General features: G+C 36.9%; 1 protein-coding gene across 1 annotated transcript in view; it reads left to right on the plus strand.

The window, feature by feature from the left end:
• DNAH14 (dynein axonemal heavy chain 14) overlaps positions 1-23,101 on the plus strand; it is a 537,201-nt gene that overhangs the window by 472,000 nt on the left and 42,100 nt on the right. Inside the window, exons 75-77 of the mRNA XM_057727198.1 lie at positions 2,601-2,703; positions 7,230-7,457; positions 21,963-22,160. Coding sequence (XP_057583181.1) covers positions 2,601-2,703; positions 7,230-7,457; positions 21,963-22,160 — 529 coding nt within the window. The remainder of the gene's footprint in view (positions 1-2,600; positions 2,704-7,229; positions 7,458-21,962; positions 22,161-23,101) is intronic.

Raw genomic sequence — 23,101 nt, forward strand, 5'->3', positions numbered from 1 at the left:
GTGTTGAGTTAGTAATATTTTAACCAATTACATTCTATAGTTTTTTCTCCAGACTTACATTTCTGTCCGCTTTACTGAGTATGGCCGATACTGTACAGTAAAAGTCTCTTTAAATGAGGATTTTCTCTTCTTTATGTTGGTATTCTGTTGTGAGCATCCACAAGGAAACTAGGAAACCAAAATGCAGCAGCCTGGTTTAAATTTCAAAAAACTTTACTAATATGATCATTCTGTTATCAGTTATTCTTTTGAAAGTTTAAAAACTTTCATAATTTCTCTTTTTCACATTTATTTCATCATTTGAGTCAGAAGATGAAGATTGTTTAAATATATGATTTCAATAGATGCAAACCATGGAATATGACACAATAATTTCTAACAGTTTCTTCATTCATTATTCATTCAAAAAATATAGGGAAACTATACTATTTGCCCAAAATCATTCTAGAGACTAAGGACACATCTTCAACCAGACAGTCGTCGTATCAACCTTCAGAAAGTGTATTAAGACAGAGAGACAACAGAACGGCAGATAGCAATGTATCATTTTTATTTATTTATTTATTTATTTATTTATTTATTTATTTATTTATTGGCTGTGTTGGATCTTCATTGTTGCACATGGGCTTTCTCTAGTTGTGGCGAGCAGGGGGGTACTCTTCATTGTGGTGCGCAGGCTCCTAATTGCCATGGCTTCTCTTGTTGTGGACCATGGGCTCTAGGCGCATGGGCTTCAGTAGTTGCGGCACACAGGTTCAATAGTTGTGGCTCACGGGCTCTAGAGCGCAGGCTCAATAGTTGTGGCACACGGGCTGAGCTGCCCCGTCGCATGTGGGATCTTCCTGGGGCAGGGATTGAACCTGTGTCCCTGCATTGGCAGGTGGATTCTTAATCACTGTGCCACCAGGGGAGCCCCACAATGTATCATTTTTAAAAAGAGATTAGAGAAATTTTTTCAGAACAGAGTTTCAAAGGCTTAATAAGAGTAATTAATGATACATTAAAAATATTCTATATAGTCAGAGAATGACTAAGGGAAATTCATATTTCTTTATCAAATCAAGCCTTTAAATATTTATTTTATCACTCTTGCAGCCCACACTGGGAGAGGAAAATGGGAAAATTTTTTTCTTAATTTTAGGAGTTAAAGAAATATGTTCACAATTTATTGCTGGAAAGAAAAATAGCAGGGACAAACATGTAGCCTGTACAGTACATGTGTGTACAGGATAATATTTTTATTTTAAAAATGAAAGAGAAAGATGCAGACAGAGAGGGTAAAAAAGAGAAAAGTATGCTTACACCTACTTTGTCAGATTTCAGATTACTTTTGTTTTTCTGTTTAATTTTTTGTTTGGTGTTTTTTTACTTTTGTTGTTTTGGTTTGGTTTTTAAATTAAAAAATAATTTCAAACTTGCAGAAAAATTTCAAGAATGATACAAAAACTCTCCTATACCCTTAACCTCTCTTCCTGATTGCTAACATTTGCCCTCTCATTTCTTTCATATGTAAGTACATATATATGTAATTTTTTTATGAATCATCTGGAAGTAAGTTACAGACATGATGCCACTTGACCTCTAAGTACTGCAGAGTGTATATTGATTATCTAATCAACAGAACTTTGTCATTTCTAGCCTAGTGTCCCAATAATATCTTTTAATGCAAAAGAAGAAAAAAATTAGGTCCAGGTTCCAATTCAGGATTTCTCATTGCATTTGGTTATCATTCTCTTAAACCTCCTTTATTCTAGAATAGTTCCTCAGTTTGTTTTTGTCTTCCACAATTTTGGCGTTTCGTGAAGAGCACAAGCCAGTTATTTTGTAAAGTGTCCATCAATTTGGATTTGTCTGACATTTTCTCATGGTTAGAGTTAGGTTATGCAGTGTTACAGGAATACCACAGAAGTGACGTTGTATCCTTCTTGGTACATCATAGCAAGAGACACATGATGTCAATCTGCACCACTACTGGTGATACTGTATTAATTTTGATCATTTAATTAAAATGGTATCTACCAACTGTAGGAACTTCAGATGATCTATACATCTCAAGCTTTCACCTACTACTTTTAACTTCCATTCAGTCAAAATTTTTGACTGAATTATTACTATACTATTTGCCAAATGGTAAATTTCTAACTCCACAATTCCTTCTAAATTTATTAAATTATGTTCTACTACAAGGGGATTTTCCTTCTACCCATTTGTTTATTCATATATTTATATCAGTATGGACTCATGGATTTTTATTTTATTCAATGGGTTATAATCTGTAACCATCATCATTTATTAGGATGTTCAATTGTGTCAGATTTGACCAGTGGAGCTCTTCATTTTGTCCTTAATTTGTCATTTTTTCCAAGTGTTTTGCAAGAAGCTTACATCATTTTTGTACCTAAAGGAGGGAAAACTACTTTTTCAAAATGGGAATTAATGGGTCTTATGCAAATACTTATGCAACTTGAAAGTTCTTATGGTTTGATTATTAAAAAGATTTCTAAGGCCACATCAAACATTAAAATAACTATGATTCTTAAAACATGTTGGTTTCATTTAAATTTTTCACATTAAAATATTTATAAATTTTTATTTTGCAGATTTAACAGTCCAAATGTGACAATAGAGCCTGGGTTTAGGCTATGGTTAAGCTCAAAATCAGACAGTTCTTTCCCAATTCCTATTCTTCAAAAGAGTTTAAAGGTAAGGACAAGGTATTAACAGATTTTAATATTGACTCAGAAACACTGTTTGAATGTAAATTATCTTGAATGTAAATTATTCATAATTCCGAATTAAGAAGAGAGTGCTAATTCTAGTATGCTAAATTTCTGCTGTGCTCAGCCCTACACTGTGGACCAGGAAGGATGCAAAAGTATAGACAAGATCCTTGTTTTCAAGTGATTCACAGTTTAGATGTTTATTTACTCAAATAAGGATGCTTAGGCTTCCAAATCTTATAAATCAGAGTATAGAGTATAGAATTTGTGTCCTTTCCTTGCCCTTTGCTTCTCTAGCTTTTTCCTGTCTCTGGTCCCCCTAACTCTTCCACAATTTGGTATTGATTCTCTGAAAAAGAATCCGGCAAAAAGCCAGTTGAAACTATTGACTAAAAAGTCCTAATCAAAAATTATCTGTAAACAGATGGAGGGACATACCATGTTCTTGGATTGGAAGAATCAATATTGTGAAAATGACTGTACTACCCAAAGCAATTTACAGATTCAATGCAATCCCTATCAAATTACCAACGGCATTTTTCACAGAACTAGAATAAGAAATCTTACAATTTGTATGGAAATGCAAAAGACCCCAAATAGCCAAAGCAATCTTGAGAAGGGAAGATGGAGTTGGTGGAATTAGGCTTCCTGACTTCAAACTATACTACAAGGACACAGGGATCAAGACAGTATGGTACTGGCACAAAAATAGAAAGGAAGATCAATGGAACAGAATAGAGAACTCAGAGGTAAACCCAAGCACATATGGACACCTTATCTTTGACAAAGGAGGAAAGAATATACAATGGAAAAAAGCCTCTTCAATAAGTGGTGCTGGGAAAATTGGACAGCAACATATAAAAGAAAGAAACTAGAACACTTCCTAACACCATACACAGAAATAAACTCCAAATGGATTAAAGACCTACATGTAAGGCCAGACACTATAAAACTCCTAGAGGAAAGCATGGGCAGAACACTCTATGACATCCATCAAAGCAAGATCCTTTTTGACCCATCTCCTAGAATCATGGAAACAAAATCAAGAATAAACAAATAGCACCTAATGGAACTTAAAAGCTTTTGCACAGTGAAAGAATCCATGAACAAGACAAGAAGACAACCCTCAGAATGGGAGAAAATGCTTGCCAATGAAGCAACAGACAAAGGATTAATCTCCAAAATATACAAGCAGCTCATACAGCTTAATACCAAAAAAGCAAATAACCCAATCCACAAATGAGTGGAAGACCTAAATAGACATTTCTCCAAAGAAGACATACAGAAGGCCAACAAACACAGGAAAAGATGCTCAACATTACTAATTATTAGAGAAATGCAAGTCAAAGTCACAATGAGGTATCACCTCACACCGGTCAGAATGTCCATCATCAAAAAAATCTAGAGACAATAAATGTTGGAGAGGGTGTGGAAAAAAGGGAACTCTCCTGCACTGTTGGTGGGATTGTAAGTTGGTACAGGCACTATGGAAAACAGTTTGGAGGTTCCTTAAAAAACTAAAAATAGAACTACCATATGACCCAGCAATCCCACTACTGGGCATATACCCAGAGAAAACCATGATCCAAAAAGAAACAAGTAGCATAATGTTCATTGCAGCACTATTTACAATAGCCAGGACATGGAAACAACCTAGATGCCCATCAACAGATGAATGCATAAAGAAGATGTGACACATATATACAATGGAATATTACTCAGCCATAAAAAGGAATGAAATTGAACTATATGTCATGAGGTGGATAGACCTAGAGTCTGTCATACGGAGTGAAGTAAGCGAGAAAGAGAAAAACAAATACTGTATGCTAACAGATATATATGGAATCTGAAGAAATGGTACTGATGAAACCAGTAACAGGCAAGAGTGGAGATACAGAAGTAGAGAATGGACTTGAGGACATGGGGCTGGGGTGAGGGACAAAGGGGAAGTCGGGACAAGGTGAGAGAGTAGCATAGACATATTTACACTACCAGCTGTAAAATAGATAGCTGGTGGGAAGTTGCTGTATAACAAAAGGAGATCAACTTCATGGGAGATGCCTTGGAGGGCCAGGACGGGGAGGGTGGAGGGGAGTTGCGAGAGGGAGGGGATATGGGGATATGTGTGTAGATGCAGCTGATTCACTTTGGTGTACCTCAGAGATGTGCACAAGAGTGTAAAGCAAATATATTTCAATAAAGAGTTTAAAAAAAAAATGAATGGATAAAGAAGGTGTGGCATATATATACAATGGAATATTACTCAGCTATAAAAAGGAATGAGATGGAGCTATATGTAATGAGGTGGATAGACTGAGAGTCTGTCATACAGAGTGATGTAAGCCAGAAAGAGAAAAACAAATATTTTATGCTAACTCATATATATGGAATCTAAAAAAAAAAAAAAAAATGGTACTAATGAACCCAGTGACAAGACAAGAATAAGGATGCAGATGCAGAGAATGGAATGGAGGACACGAGGTTGGGGCTGGGGGCAGGGGGTGAAGGGGAAGTTGGGATGAAGTGAGAGAGTAGCATAGACATAAATATACTACCAACTGTAAAATAGATAGCTAGTGGGAAGTTGCTGTATAACAAAGGGAGATCAACTCGATAATGGGTGATGCCTTAGAGGGCCAGGACGGGGTTGGGGGGGGAGTCGAGGGAGGGAGGGAATATGGGAATATGTGTATAAATACAGCTGATTCACTTTGGTGTACCTCAAAAGCTCGTACAAGAGTGTAAAGCAATTATATTCCAATAAAAAAAATTATTTGTGACTTCTACTCATATCCACTGCTAAGTTTGAATAAATACTGAGACTTGGTTGATTCTGCTAAACAACTGTGCAGTTGACCAAAAGATGGAGTCCTAATAGCAAAGAAAACTAACCAATGGCACAGGAAGAATGCGTGCCCAGATATTTAACAGAATTGGGATGAAGACAGAAGAAACTGGGTGGATGGGGCAGTTGCCTGATAGAGTCCCAGTCCAGCCTGAGAATAAATCAAATTTACTCTTGGGAAACAAAGAAACTTCTCCCTGCCACACTGAAGCCCAGCTCTTCCCGGATCCCTGGGTATATTTACCCAAGCCAACAGTATTGAGCCACTTCCCAACAACCCTGCTGTAGAGAAGATGCCACGTGGATTGGAGAAATTCGAAACTTTTAGTCTAAGACTCAAAATATTCCATTTACCTCCCAGGGTCGAGAAGATTACAATGTCAAACAGCCTTTTATCTTTGGCCAGGAGTAGGGGATTTGGGAGGTAGAAGTTCTGGGGACAGAGATAGAACTTCAAGGAACATTTTAAGTGCTCTGTGAATAAAGCAATCAGTCTGATCCTTGATTCAGAAATTTGTGTTCATGTACACACACAAACGCACATCATATATACATATCTATACACATTAATATGTATCCTATATACATATCCATACAATGTGAAATACACACATACATATATATGTCTACATATGTAATGTCTATGGAAACCGTGCAGGTAAAGAAACATTTTCAGACCCTTCGGTTTCAGACTTACAGCCACACTTTTAAAAAAAGCCCTCTAGGGACTTCCCTGGTGGCAGAATGGTTAAGAATCCACCTGTTAATGCAGCAGACACAGATTCAAGCCCTCGTCCTAGAAGATCCCGCATGCCATGAAGCAACTAAGCCCGTGAGCCACAGCTACCGGACCTGTGTGCTGCAACTACTGAAGCCCAAGTGCCTAGAGCCCGTGCACTGCAGCAAGAGAAGCCACCGCAATGAGAAGCCCATGCACTACAACGAAGAATAGCCCCTGTTCACCAGAACTAGAGAAAGCCTGTGCACAGCAACAGAGACCCAACACAGCCAAATAAATAAATAAATAAATAAAAATTAAATTAAATTTAAAAAGCCCTCCAAGTGATTCTCTCCCCACTCCGCCTCCTGTATCTCCTCACTTCAATTTTCCTGGTTAAGAAATCAATCAAAGTGATTTTCAATTCAAGCACAGCACCTTAGTAACTCACCAAATTATTTGTTCTCCTTTTTCGTATCACTGATGATTAGATACTTCTGTTGGTTCCGTGAGTTCTCTGTTTCCTGTAATTTGGCGCCCCCTCTATCTGCTGCCTTGCTGAGGCCATGTAGCCCTGATTCTGTTACAGCCACTTAGCTGCCATTGAACGTTTAGAATACAGTAACTCTTCACTCTCAAACTTTGTAAAATGCTAGGCTTCCAGAGCAAACAAAAGTGCTTTTAATGGCAATGTTGTACTTCTTATTTTAAGGTATGAATTGGAAAAATAGGAAATCTGATACAATCCTTTTACAGAAGTTTTCAAATGGGCAATGAATAGCACGGATTTTTGATTTGCCATTGAATCTTAAAAACAGTTATATTCTTAGCTAGTTCTCTTATCAGTTTTATTCTTAGCAAGTTCTCTATACAAAGAAGAGTCCCCCCTAGTCCTAGTGCCTGTATCTGCCCTCACATGTTGCTTTCACTCACATATGTTTTAAAGATTGCAGTGGAAAATCCCCAGGGATTGAAAAGTAATTTACTTCAGACATTTGGATATAGTGGGAGTGGAGAGATAACAGAAGAGATATTTGAAAAACCAGACTGTGGACCATGGTGGAAAAAACTTTTATTCAGCTTATGTTTCTTCAATGCTCTGATCAATGAAAGAAAAATTTATGGCATCCTGGGCTGGAATATTGCATACCCGTTTAGTTCTTCAGACTTGGAGGTAAGTGTGGTGCCTTAAACAATAACAACGCATAAATAACAATAAAATACATGAAGCCTAGTGTGTATCTACACGAACACTACGTGTTTTTCATGGTACTAAGATAATGAACTCTGTAACTAGGCAATAAGGGCTGGCTAACATTTAAAAGCATGGATTTGTAAGCCCTCTTTTCAGGAATCAAATTACAGCTCTTCTTGTAGCTGTACAAGGATTTACAAGCTACCCGGAAAGCTTATTAACCTCTTGGGTCTTAGTTTCTGTGGCCAATAAAGTACTTATATGTGAGTCTGACATATATAGGTGACACATATAAATCACCACAAAAATGTTTGTTGTTTTTAACTTATTCAGTTAAAGCAAGAAAGATTACATTGACCCATTGTAAGGGGAAAAATTTAGCTTAAGAGTTTTTCTTCACAATTCCCTATATAGAATCCTCTATGCATACTTAATATTTCAGGCTGGTTTGTTTTTATTTTTTGTGTGTTTTTTTTTGAAGTATAGTTGATTTATAATGTTGTGTTAGTTTCTGGTGTACAGCATGGTGATTCAGTTATATATACATATTCTTTTTCATATACTTTTCCATTATGGTTTATCAGCAGATATTGAATGTAGCTCCCTGTGCTGTACAATAGGACCTTGTTGTTTATCCATTCTATATATAATAGTTTTCATCGGCTAGTTCCAGACTCCCAATCTGACCCTCCCTGCCCGTCCTTATTGTGATGAGCGACTCACAATCTAAATATAAAAAGGCAATACGATTGTGAAAATTTGTTCAACTTCATCAGTTACTATGACGGTTAATTTTATGTGTCAACTCAACTGGGCCACAAGATCCCCAGATACTTGGTCAAACATTATTCTGAGTGTGTCTGTGAGAGAGATTTTGGATGAGATTCATATTTAAGTCAGTAGACTGAGTAAAGCAGACTGCCCTCCCTAAACTGAGTAGGTCTCATCCAATCAGTTGAAGGACCAAATAGAACAAAAAGGGAGATGCTCTTGCCTGACTGCCTTTGAACTGGGACATTGGTTTTTTCCCCACCTTTGGACTTGAACAGAAACACCAGCTCTTCCTGGATCTCGAGCCTACTGGCCTGCAGACTAGAACTACATCACTAGCTCTCCTGTATTTCCCTCTGCCAACTGCAGATCTTGAGATCTGTCAGCCTGTACAGTTGCATGAGTCAAGTCCTTACATTGGATTGGCCAAAAAGCTCGTTCAGGTTTTTCCCTAAGATGAAACTGTGGGAAATTGGATTCATGCACAGCCCCTCTCATTAAGGAAGTGGGAACTTCTGATTCAGTGGGAAGTTGAGTTTGGACACAGCTCCTCCCACTAGGGGGAGGTCCAGGCCGTCAGCTCTTCTTCAGGCAACTTGGAGAATTTCCCCAGGTGCTCTCTATTAGCCCATAGGACAAAACATCAATATATCTTCTACCGTATGTAGGGCTACCACCACTGAAAGCTCCCCAAAACCTGGACCTTAGCCCCAATGACAAGACCAGGAAAAATAACATATCTAACAAGATCCAGTAGCCAAACATAGAAAAAACACAAGAAATAGAACAGGAAACTATAAGAGCCCATAAAGATACAAAAACTTATGCACATACACATTTTGGACACCTGATTTTTTGAAATGAGCACATATCAAAGATTTTTTTATTGCACTGATAAAAGAACCAGCAGGATGATAAAACTGATTTTTAAAAGTATAGGAGAATAGAAATATTTACAGTTATTAAAAGAAATTATAATGAAATATGATTACCAAATTACATATAAAACTGCTAACTGCCTTACAGGCAATAAAATTGTAAACTTTGGGTTGTAATTTTCTTTATGAGCCAGAAACCATTTGTATTTCTACAGGACAAAATCTCCTTTGCATTGTTATCAGAAAGAATCACATACAGGACTAATAGTTTTCTATAAGTTAGCATATACTCTTACAGAGTTGTAAAGTGCTCTAATCAATAGTAAATAGTAAGTCAAAACAAAGTAGTTAATCCTGAAGCATTTGATAACCCTTGAATGAGCATGTTAGACAACCTTCCAGTATGACTTTGGAAAGATATGTGGTCATCCTTTTGACCTTTTTGCAAATTTTGGAGCTTTTACTTTTGTCTTATCAGCTCTATTTATGATTACAAATAATCTCCAAAGATTATCTATTGTCACAAAAAAAGGACTGGTATCACTGTGTTTTGGTGGGATTTATTTTCATACGTGTGGCAAGAGGTGTTAATTAGTGCATAGGCTCCATGTACTCTCATCCACCAACTGCAGTTGTATACACACACCATGATTTTGGAACTTAACAAAATTAGATAGATGAAGGAAAGTGGTCATGGTTGAGACCTGAGTTAATGGCTAGAAAAATCAAATAGAAGGAATAACTCAGAGCATAAGAAGAAAGTTATGGGAGATTGGGATTGCTATAAATACATTACTAATAAGAAAAAAAATTCCAGATTGCACACTCTAAATATATGCAGTTTATTGCATGTTAACTGTATCTCAATAAAAGTTCTTAAAAAAATAATAAAGCTGCTATAAAAAAAGAAGAAAAAGAAAGTTACAACAAGATGGAAATCATAAGGCAAAAATTAAGACGGTATTTAAAGGGACACTAACATTCAAATGATATGAATTCCTGAGGAGAAAACAGAATAGAAGGAAAAAACAAACTAAGAAAGCTGCTTTATTTTCCCTGGACTGATGGAAGATTTGAGTTTACAGATTGAAAATCCTTACTAATTCAGGCAGAGTTGTCATAAAGACGCACATTTGGACATAAGCTGGAAATTTTCTGAACTCCAAGCTTCGAAGACAAATTATAAAAGAAAGGTGATGACATTTAAACTTATCTACATCACTAGCTAGAAGATAGTGGAATAACATCTGGAAAATCTGGGAGAAGGCTGCATGCCAAGACTCTTATTCCCTGCCAAGGTGTCGTTCACCCTGTCAAAGTAAAAGAAGGATATTTGCATATCAGCAAAGACTTAGATAATATATACCTCATGTTCTCTATCTGTGGAAAATGCTTGAGCAAGATCTGTAACTGTGCATAAATATATCAGAACAAAGATCCAAATAAAAAGAAAATGAAAATAAGTAGAAATTGTGAGCAGTATATTGCTAAGCCTTGCAGTACATTGTTAAATTTAAATGGATAATAACAAACAGTTGTGGGTGAGTAGTCTGTGTGCTAAATATAGATTATTTAAGAGGAAGAGTCATACTACAAGAAAAATTCCCTTAAAAGTCTTAAGCTAAGAGTACTAAACTATCTCAACAAAGCCTAGGAGTTGGAGTGGAGGGGAACATGTATGTGAAGAATGAAGAGGAGAGTGAAAACTTTCCAAAGAGTTTATGTGAGGAAAGGAAAGAGAGGAGGGAAGTAAAAATTTTCTAAACGTTTCACCTTATTACCAGCTTTAATGTTAGAGAGGGCAGAGGAAAAAAGGGGGAAATGGAACACTTTGGTAGGGAAGTCATTGATATCTTCTCTTCATTTGAAACAAGAAACGTAATTTTATTTTTTTTCTTTCCATCTTTATTGGAGTATAATAGTTTTACACTGTTGTGCCAGTTTCCTCTGTACAACAACGTGAATCAGCTGTATTTATATATCAATCCCCATATCACCTCCATCTTGAGGCTCCCTCCGACATTCCCTATGCCACCCCTCTAGGTCATCACCAATCATCGAGTTGATCTCCCTGTGTTATGCAGTTGCTTCCCACTACATATCTATTTTACATTGGGTAGTGTATATATGTCAGTGCTACTCATTCACTTTGTCCCAGCTTCTCCTTCCCCCTCTCCCATGTCCTCAGGTCTGTTCTCTACCTCTGTGTCTTTATTCTTCCCCTGCCACTGAGTTCAACAGTACCATTTTTTTAGATTTCACATATATGTGTTAGCATATGGTAACTGTTTTTCTCTTTCTGACTTACTTCACTCTGTATGACAGACTCTAGGTCCATCCACCTCACTACAAATAACTCAATTTCATTCCTTTTTATGGCTGAGTAATACCCTGTTGTATATATGTGCCACATCTTCTTCATCTATTCATCTGTTGATGGACATTTAGGTTGCTTCCATGTCTTGGCTATTGTAAATAATGCTGCAATGAACATTGTGCCACATGTATCTTTTTTTTTTCACATGTATCTTTTTGAATTATGGATTTCTCCGGGTGTATGCCCAGTAGTGGGATGGCTGGGTCATATGGTAGTTCTATTTTTAATTTTTTAAAGAACCTCCACACTGCTTTCCATAGCGGCTGTATCACTTTACAGTCCCACCAACAGTGCAAGAGGGTTCCCTTTTCTCCACAGTCTCTCCAGCATTTATTGTTCCAATATTTTTTGATGATGGCCAATCTGACTGGTGTGAGGTGATACCTCATTGTGGTTTTGATTTGCACAATGATTAGTGATGTTGAGCATCTTTTCATGTGTTTGTTGTCCATCTGTATGTCTTCTTTGGAGAAATGTCTGTTTAGGTTTTCTGCCCATTTTTGGATGGGGTTGTTTGTTTTTTCTCATATTGAGCTGCATGAACTGCTTACATATTTTGGAGATTAATCCTTTACCAGTTGCTTCACTGGCAAATATTTTCTCCCACTCTGAGGGTTGTCTTTTTGTCTTATTTATGGCTTCCTTTGCTGTGCAAAAGCTTTTAAGTTTCATTAAGTCCCATTTGTTTATTTTTGTTTTTATTTCCTTTACTCTAGGAGGTGGATCAAAAGAGATCTTGCTTCATTTATGTCATAGTGTGTTCTCCCTATGTTTTCCTCTAAGAGTTTTATAGTGTCAGGCCTACAGTTAGGTTTTTGATCCATTTTGAGTTTATTTTTGTGTATGGTGTTAGGAAGTGTTCTAATTTCATTCTTTTACAAGTAGCTGTCCAGTTTTCCCAGCACCACTTATTGAAGAGGCTGCCTTTTCTCCATTGTATATTCTTTCCTCCTTTGTCAAAGATAAGGTGACCATATGTACGTGGGTTTAACTCTGAGCTTTCTATCCTGTTCCATTGATCTACATTTCTGTTTTTGTACCAGTACCATACTGTCTTTATTACTGTAGCTTTGTAGTATAGTCTGAAGTCAGGGAGCCTGATTCCTCCAGCTCCATTTTTTTCTTCTCAAGATTGCTCTGGCTATTCGAGGTCTTTTGTGTTTCCATATAAATTGTATAATTTTTGTTCTAGTTCTGTGAAAAATGCCATTGGTAATTTGATAGGGATTGAATTGAATCTGTAAATTGTTTTGGGCAGTACAGTCATTTTCACAATGTTGATTCATCCAATCCAAGAACGTGGTATATTTCTCCATCTGTTTGTGTCATCTTCAATTTCTTTCATCAGTGTCTTATAATTTTCTGCATACAGGTCTTTTGCCTCCTTAAGTAGGTTTATTCCTTTTTGTTGCAATGGTAAATGGGACTGCTTCCTTAATTTCTCTTTCTGATTTTTCATTGTTAGTATATAGGAGTGTAAGAGGTTTCTGTGCATTAATTTTGTATCCTGAAACTTTATCAAATTCTTTGATTAACTCTAGTAGTTTTCTGGTAGCATCTTTAGGGTTTTCTATATAAAGTATCATGTCATCTGCAAACAGTGACAGTTTTACTTCTTCTTTTCCAATTTGGATTCCTTTTATTTCTTTTTCTTCTCATTGCTGTGGCTAAGACTTCCAAAACTATGTTCAATAATAGAGGTGAAAGTGGGCACCCTTGTCTTGTTCCTGATCTTAGAGGAAATGCTTTCAGTTTTTCACCATTGAGAATGATGTTGGCTGTGGGTTTGTCACATATGGCCTTTATTATGTTGAGGTAGGTTCCCTCTATGCCCAATTTTCAGAGAGTTTTTATCATAAATGGATGTTGAATTTTGTCAAAAGCTTTTTCTGCATCTATTGAGATGATCATATGGTTTTTATCCTTCAATTTGTTAATATGGTGTATCACATTGATTGATTTGCATATATTGAAGAATCCTTGCATTCCAGGGATAAACCTCACTTGATTGTGCTGTATGATCCTTTTAATGTGCTGTTGGATTCTGTTTGCTAGTATTTTGTTGAGAATTTTTGCATCTTTGTTCATCAGTGATATTGGTCTGTAATTTTCTTTTCTTGCAACATCTTTGCCTGGTTTTGGTATCAGGATGATGGTGGCCTTGTAGAATGAGTTTGGCAGTGCTCCTTCCTCTGCTATATTTTGGAAGAGTTTGAGGAGGATAGGTGTTAGCTCTTCTCTAAATGTTTGGTAGGATTCACCTTTGAGGCCATCTGGCCCTGGGCTTTTGTTTGTTGGAAGATTTTTAATCACAGTTTCAATTTCAGTGCTTGTGATTGGTCTGTTCATATTTTCTATTTCTTCCTGGTTTAGTCTTGGAAGTTTGTACTTTTCTGAGAATTTGTCCATGTCTTCCAGATTGTCCATTTTATTGGCATATAGTTGTTTGTAGTAGTATCTCATGATCCTTTGTATTTCTGTAGTGTCAGTTGTTACTGCTACAATTTCATTTCTGATTCTGTTAATTTTTGAGTCTTCTCCCTTTTTTCTTGATGAGTCTGGCTAATGGTTTATCAATTTTGTTTATCTTCTCCAAGAACCAGCTTTTAGTTTTATTGATCTTTGCTATTGTTTCCTTCATTTCTTTTTCATTTACTTCTGATCTGATCTTTATAATTTCTTTCCTTCTGCTAACTTTGGGGTTTTTTTTGTTCTTCTCTCTTTAATTGCTTTAGATGTAGGGTTAGGTTTTTTATTAGAGATTTTTCTTGTTTCTTGAGGTAGGATTGTATTGCAATGAACTCCCCTCTTAGAACTGATTTTCTGCATCCCATAGGTTTTGGGTTGTCGTGTTTTCATTGTGATTTGTTTCTAGGTATTTTTTGGTTTCCTCTTTGATTTCTTCAGTGATCTTTTGTTTATTTAGTAGTGTGTTGTTTAGCCTCCATGTGTTTGTATTTTTTACAGTGTTTTTCCTGTAATTGATATCTAGCCTCACAGTGTTGTGGCCAGAAGAGATACTTGATATGATTTCAATTTTCTTAAATTTTATTGAGGCTTGATTTATGACCCAAGATGTGATTTATCCTGGAGAATGTTCCATGTGCAGTTGAGAAGAAAGTGTATTCTGTAGTTTTTGGATGGAAAGTCCTATAAATATCAATTAAGTCCATCTGGTGTGTCATATAGAGCTTGTGTTTCTTTATTTAAGTGGGATGTTAAAGTCCCCTACTATTATTGTGTTACTATTGATTTTCCCTTTTATGGCTGTTAGCATTTGCCTTATGTATTGGTGTGCTCCTATGTTGGGTGCATAAATATTTACAATTGTTATATCTTCTTCTTGGATTAAGCCCTTTATCATTATGCAGTGTCTTTCCTTGTCTCTTGTAATAGGCTTAATTTGAAAGTCTATTTTGTCTGATATGAGTATTGCTACCCCAGCTTTCCTTTGATTTCCATTTGCATGGAATATCTTTTTCCATCCCCTCACTCTCAGTCTGTATGTGTCCCTAGTTCTCAAATGTGTCTCTTATAGACAGCACATATATGGATCTTGGCTTTGTATCCATTCAGGTAGTCTGTGTCTCTTGGTTGGAGCATTTAATCCATTCACATTTAAGGTAGTTATCGATATATATGTTCCTATTACCATTTTCTTAATTGTTTTGTGTTTGTTTTTGTAAGTCTTTTCCTTCTCTTGTGTTTCCTGCCTAGAGAAGTTCCTTTAGCATTTGTTGTAAGGAAGGTTTGGTGGTGCTGAATTCTCTTAGTTTTTGCTTTTCTGTAAAGCTTTTAATTTCTCCTTCAAAGCTGAATGAGATCCTCCCAGGCAGAGTAGGCTCCCAGGCTGTAGGTTTTTCCCTTTCATCACTTTAAATATATCCTGCCACTCCCTTCTGGCCTGCAGAGTTTCTGCTGAAAGATCAGCTGTTATCCTTATGGGGGCTCCCTTGTATGTTATTTGTTGTTTTTCCCTTGCTGCTTTTAATATTTTTTCTTTGTATTTAATTTTTGATAGTTTGACTAATATGTGCCTCAGTGTGTTTCTTCTTGTGATTATCTTATATGGTACTCTCTGTGCTTCCTTGACTTGATTCACTGTTTCTTTTCCCGTGTTAGGGAAGTTTTCCACTATAATCTCTTCAAATATTTTCTCAGACCCTTTCTTTTTCTCTGCTTCTTCTGGGACCCCTATAATTCAAATGTTGGTGTGTTTAATGTTGTCCCAGAGGCCTCTAAGACTGCCTTCAATTTTTTTCATTCTTTTTTCTTTATTCTCTTCTGTGTTAGTTATTTCCACCATTCTATCTTCCAGGTCACTTATCCGTTCTTCTTTCTCAGTTATTCTGCTCTGCATTCCTTCTAGAGTATTTTTAATTTCAGTTATTGCGTTGTTCATTCTTGTTTTCTCTTTAGTTCTTCTAGCTCCTTGTTAAACATTTATTTCATTTGCTCTATCTGTGCCTCCAAACTATTTCTAAGATTTGGGGTCATCTTTACTATCATTATTCTGAATTCTTTTTCAGGTAGACTGCCTATCTCTTCTTCGTTTGTTTGGTCTTGTGGGTTTTTACCTTGTTCCTTCATCTGCTGCATCTTTCTTTGTTTTCTCATTTTGTTTAACTGACTCTGTTTGGGGTCTTCTTTCCTCAGGCTACAGGGTTATAGTTCTTCTTAATTCTGCTGTCCGTTCCCAGTGGGGAGGTTGGTCCAGTGGCTTGTGTAGGCTTCCTGTTATGGGGGACTAGTGCCTGTGTTCTTGTGTGTGGAGCTGGATCTTGTCCTTCTGGTGTGTTTTGGGCTATGTCTGTTGGTGTGTTTTGGTGTGTCTGTGGGCTTAGTATGACTATAGGCTGTCTGTCTGATATTGGGTATGATTATGTTCCTGTCTTGCTAGTTATTTGGTATGAGGGATCCAGCACTGGAGCTTGCTGGCCTTTGGGTGGAGTTAGATCTTAGTGTTGAGAATGAGACCTCTGGGAGAGCTCTTGTTGATTAATATTCCATGGGGTCGGGAGTTCTCTGGTGGTCCAACATCCTAGACTCAGCTCTCCTGCCTCAGAGGTCCAGGTCCGGCCCCCCGGCAGGGGCATCAAAACCCTGGAAGCTGCACAGCATGGAGAAAAAGGAGGAAGAAGAAGAGGAAAGAAAAAAAATGGAAAAAAGGAAAAGAAGAGACAAAACCCCAAGACAGGCAGTAAAATCAACACTAAGAAGTCAAAATCACACAAAGAGGTGTACACACGTGTACTCACAAAAAGAGAAGAAAAGAGAAGAGGAAAAAAAGAAAAGAAATGGAAAGAAAGAAGAGAGCAATCAAACCAATAAACAAACCCACATATGAATATACACAGTAAAGATTAAACTAACAAATACATAAAACCAGGAACAAATCAAACAAACCAGGAAGTCCTCCAATACTTCTAGGTAGGTCTCTGCACCTGCTGTAGGCACTATGGAGTCAGCTCAGACTGTGATCTGGTCTTAGTCCTGCATGTATTTTCACCCACAGTCCACAGTTGCCCCCTAAGTCTACAGCCTCTAATGTAGAAACACTCATCAATTCAGGTGATCCACAGATGCAGGGTCTGTCAAGCCAATTGTATTACATCTGCTCCTCCTGAAGGTAGTTCCCTTTCTCTTCTTTTGCTCTACAGTCCCCAGGGATCAGTTTTGGTTTTGGTACCATCTCTGCATTTGGGCTGCTCTCAGGTGTCGGTTCCCCACCAGGCAAGAGGGGGCAAAAGAGGATGATTGGGGATCACGTGCAAATTCAGGCCAGGTGGAGGGAGGGATATAGCAGTCTAATTGGAATTTGCAGGAGTGTTTGTAGCAGCAGAGGTCAGCGTGAGCCCGAGGCATGCAGTGCATTCTCCCAGAGAAGTTGGTCCTGAACACGGGACCCTTGGCGGTGCTGGGCTGTACCTGCTGCCAGGAAGGTGTGGCCAATGACCTGCCTTGCACACAGGACCCTTGGTGGCCGCAGCAGCAGGCTCTGTGTTCCAATTTAGCAGCCGTAGCTCACGGTGGCACCACACAGGCACTGCTCTGTAGCCTGTGAGCACACAGAGCAGGAAGCCCCAGTCAAGTACCCTGAAACAAAGGTCTCCTGCCTCTCTTCAGGCCCAGGCTTTTCCCCAGACTACCTCCCAGCTAGCTGTTGTGCACTAGTCCCCCAGGCCGTTTTCACGCAGCCGACCCTAGTTCTCTCCCTGGTGTCTGTTCTCCAAACCCCAAGCCTCAGCACCCAGCCCCCACCTGCTGCTGTGGGTGAGCAGACTAGCATCTCAGCCTGGGAAGTGCTGCTTGGCACTGATCCTCTGTGAGGGACTCTTTCCATTCTGCCCTCCATGCACCTGTTGTTGCTCTCTCCTCTGGGGACTCTGAAGCTCCCCCCATCTGTCCCTGCCAGTGAGGGGGCTTCCTAGTGCATGGAAGCTTTTCCCCCTTCACATCTCTCTGCCAGAGGGTCACGTCTCCTTGGAATTCCTTTGTCTCTTTCTTTTCCCTTTTACCTTTTGCACTACTCACTTACATAGGGATTTTCTTGCCTTTTTGAAAGTCTGAGGCCCCCTGACAGCGTTCGGAAGGTGATCTGTAGGAGCTTTTCCACCTGTAGGTGTTTTCTTGATGTATTTGTGGAGAGGAAGGAGATCTCCACATCTTACTCTTCCGCCATCTTCCAACCATCCCTAGAAACTTTATTTTAATATGAATTCAAGGAAAGAAAAGGTAACCTGTAATGGAAATGGCATAATGTCTAAATTAATGAAGAAGAAAAAGGCAAATAACAATTTGATCAACCTATTAAAAACAAGAAGGAGGGAGAGAAAAAACAAAGTAAAATAAATAATAACAAAGTAATATGAAAGGAATATTATCAGTTATCACATTAAACATAAATGGATTGCATTCTCTCATTAAGGGACAAAATTATTACATTGGGTTACAAAACAAAACTCAACTATACGCAATTTATATGAAAAACACATTAATGAAAAAGCTTCAAACTACCAGGAAAATAAAAACAGCAAAAAGCAGGAATGGTAATATTAATATCAGGCAAGATGGAATTTAAGCTTAAAAAGCACCAAGTAGTAGAGAGAGAAGCAATTTATGAAGATGTAACATTCATGAAAATAGTTAACTTTTATAATGCTTCCTCTTAGGCATTGTTTTAAGTACTTTATGAATTAATTAACTGAAACTTTACCACATCCCTTTAAAAAAGGTAGTATGATCCTTAGTTTACAGTTGAAGTGCAGAGAGATTAGGCAATTTGCCTAATGAGTGAGCAGAACAGACACAATTCAATCATAGGTGGTCTAGTTTCAGAGTTTGTGCCCTCAGCTATTTCACTATATGGTCTCTATATTTATCAGAGACTAGTACACTGTAGCACATATATACATACATGTATGTCTATACAGACGTATGTATATGTGTATATATACAGTATATAAATGTATATACATATGGGATAACTGTGGGAAATTTCAAAAAATTCTTTCAGAATTAGATAGCGTTAATAAGCAAAAATAAGACAAAGATTAGAATAGTATAGTCTATTAATGAAATAATATACAAAAAGTAGAAAGGAAAAATAAATTTAAAAATTGTTTTTTGATGAGACTAATAAAGTCTGAAAATCTAGATGATGCCAGTGATTTCCCAGAAAAATATGGTTTATCAAAATTGACTCAAAAAGAAATGGAAATTTTGAGTAAACCAATTGCCATAAGAAATTGCAAATAACACCAGAATGAAATGGTTTCACAACTTAGTTCACACTGAACTTTAAGAAGCAGATATATTAATGTTATTTTAACTATTCCAGACCTTAGAAAAAGATGGCAATCTCCCCAATTCATTCTCTGAAACCAACATAACTTTAATATGAATACCTGGTAAGGATAAAACAGGCTAATTTCCCTTAGAACTTGATACAAAAATTCTATGTAAACTATTAATAGGTTTCAGCAATGAATCAAACAATAACACACCATGACCAAGTAGGGTTTATTCCAAGAATGTAAGAGTGGCTCAGTATCTGAAAATCTATAATCACAATTTAAATGATCAGATCAATAGATATAGTAAAGGCTATATGAATTCAGGTACCATCGCTAATAAGAACTCTTATAGGTTTCGAAGGAACAGCTTAAATATGAAAAAGACAGCAAAAAAAAAAATCTAAAGCAAATATTATTCTAAATAGCCAAACACTGAAATTGTTTCAAATAAAATCAGGACTCAGACATGGAGGCCTTTTAACACCACTGTCATTCAGCATTCCCTTAAAAGCTCTAGTAAATTCAATAAGATAATAAAATATATAATTCATACAAATGTTGTAAATGAGAGACAAAAAAGAGAAAAAAACTATCTTTTGTTGATAATATAATTGTATATCTAGAAAATCTGAGAGACTAAAAAAAAAACAAACTGTTAGAAGTAATGAGAGAATTTGGTAAAGTGCCTGGGTAAAAAACATAAATATATAAAAGCCAGCAACTTTTCCCTAGCAATAAACACCTAGAAATGGAAGTAAAGAAGATATAGTACATTCGCAATAGTAATAAATATGTTTTAAATATTCAGGAAAAAATTTAACAAGAATTGTATATATCCTAAATAATGAACACTATAAATCAGGAAGAAAAAAGAAGAATAACATTTGCTAAGAGCTTAAAATGTTCCGATTACTTTATATGAATTATTTAATTCTCACAACAACCTTATGAAGTACACTAAAATAAAGATAAGGTAATGAAGGCACAGGACACTTAAAAGACTCGCCAAAGTTACACAGTTGTGGCAGTCTGATTCCACAGTTCTTTTTTTCAATCCTGCCTTGTCTCTTGGATGGGAAGACTTCCCCTACCGTAAACTACCAATTCTTCCAAAATTACTAATCAAATTTAATGTCATTCCAATTAGAATCCTATTAGGGAGATTTTGGAATTGATAAAATTCACATGGAAGAAGACACACTGAAGAATAACCTAGAAATATACAAAAAATTAAAACTTTGTAGGAGTCTTCCTTCACCAGATATCAAAACATACCAAAAAAAAACATTTTCACTGTACTAAATCCAATACTGTTTGGCAGAAGCAGGCAATAAATCAGTGGGACATAATGGAGAATACAGAGGTATTCCATATTCTCCAAATATCTGAGTTTATATGAAATTTTAATATTTGACGCAGAAAGTATTTTAACTCAGTAATGAGGGATTTTTTTTTTTTTAAGTAAGGGATATTGGTTACACTGGCCATGCAGCTGGGAGAAAATTGGTTTGGCCCTTTATCTTATACCGTATACAAAGAATAAATTCCAGAATGGAGTGAATTTTAGATGTCTTTTAAAACAATAAGAATCTTTAAAAATAAAATTGGGAAATTACATGTACAATAGTGGAGTCAGGGACAAACTAACCAAAATTGGAAACCCAGAACTGTAAAAGAAAAGACAGGCATATTTGATTATAAAAAATTCTACATGGCAAATGGTGACAAAACAAAGTCAACAGACAAATTTAGGGTAATATTTACAATGCAAATAACTGACAAAAAATTGATGTCTATAATATACAAACAGCTCTTACATATTAACAAGTAAAAGACAAACAATCCAAAGGAAAAATAGGTAAACGCACAGAAGATCAAATTTTGACTCCTAGACATAAGAAAAGATGCTCACAATAACCAGTAGCAGGTGAAATATAAATTAAACTAACAGCAAAGTACAAAAAATTACATAGTGCAACATCTCCTAGTAGTGGAAGGGATTAGAGAACAGTGGCAAAGAATCCTTCCACACACTGTTAGTGGAAATACAAGTAACAATTCACATTGAACAGCAGCCAGTAAACAACAATAGCCAAGATATATTGTTCAATTGCAGGACGGTGCATATAAAGACAGAACAGAAAAAAGATGGATGGGAGGGAAGGAGAGACGAGAGATAGTTGAAGGACAGAAGAAGGGTAGAAAGGAAGAGAGAGATGAGGGGAGGTAAGGAGGGAAAAAAGGAGGAATGAAATCAATTTATGTGCATGTAGTTACATAGAATATCTATGTAAGGGTAACCCAAGACATTATTAATTATGATGGCCTCAAGGGAGGGGATCTGAAGGCTAGAATAGGGGCTAGAATAAAATTTACAGTCCCTTGTTTATCCTTTTGTATCTTCTGGATTCAGTACTATGTGCTTGTTCTGTCTATTCCAAAAAATAATAATATTAATCAATTAAGTAGTTCAATGTTTGTTCAACAACAAAAAAGAATTAATGGATAAAAATGTATTGCCTAATATTTTTAATACTCTTGTTATTTCCACATATTTAAAGAGAAAATATATGTAGCTGTTTGAGAGTTGTTTTTATGTTAAACCATGAAAGAAACCTGAAAACATGTGCTAAAATAATGAAAACAAGTGGATTTTCTAAAGGTTGCCATAAAGGTGTTGGAAAATTTCCTGAATGTACAGTCCAATATTCCATGGCAGACACTGCGCTACCTGATTGGGGAGGTGGTTTACGGTGGCTGGGTGACTGACAGCTGGGACAGGCGATGTTTAAACACCCTTCTCTACAAATTTTGTAATCCTGAAGTGCTGAAAGATGACTTCAGTTTCTCTACGGATGAGGTAAGAAAGAGATTTCTTTTCTTAACATTACTTGATTATTTTTAACTAAATATTGCTGCATTATTTAAAATCGGTATTTAAATAAATTTTAATGTTCACTTTTAACGGCTTTTATTAACTTACAGTATTACACAAGAAAATTGCCATTACTCTATTAATTACCATTTTGTCTATCCATCCGTACTATCAGGACCCTCCACAGACGACCTGGATATGACTTCTGTTCCCCACCCTCCCATTATACCAGGCCCACACTCACTTGACAGCGATCACCTAGATGTCATCGTCTTCCTTCTCAGCTACCTGGGAATTCCCTGGCAGTTCAGTAGTTAGGACTCTGCGCTTTCACTGCCAAGGATGCAGTTTCAATTTCTGGTTGGGGAACTGCAAGCTGTGAGGCGAGGCCAAAAAAAAAAAAATTATCCTTCTCATCTTCCATTCACCTCCTCTATGCAGATTCCCACGCATCACACTGTTGTCAAGTCCTGCCTCCACACTCGCAGGCCAGAGGTCTGCAGAATTTTTGCCTCTGCTAGCAACCATCCACCACTGTACAACCTGCAGTCTATGCTATTAAATACAGCACTATGCTGGCCAGTAAATAAAAAGAATGGCAAATGGTTCATGCCCTCTTGGAACATAGAGTATAAAATACAAATCACAAGGAAGCAGAAGCAAGCTAAACTGTATTGATCTGATCCACACTAGTCAATTGATGTCTGTTTATCATTTAATGCTCAAAACAACTGTGTGAAATAGACATTATCCCCAGCTTCAGATGAGGAAAGTGAGGTTCTCTGGGTGTAACCACATACAGTAAGAAGAGCTGGGATTGAAGGATTTTTAACCTCAAGCACTCAAGAAGATGAAACTCTACATCTTCCCTTGTCCTCTCTCTACTAAGTGGTTTTTTTGTTTGTTTGTTTTAATTATTTATTTAT

This window comes from Hippopotamus amphibius, chromosome 3 (genome assembly GCF_030028045.1).
Source record: "Hippopotamus amphibius kiboko isolate mHipAmp2 chromosome 3, mHipAmp2.hap2, whole genome shotgun sequence".
Taxonomy (NCBI): Eukaryota; Metazoa; Chordata; class Mammalia; order Artiodactyla; family Hippopotamidae; genus Hippopotamus; species Hippopotamus amphibius.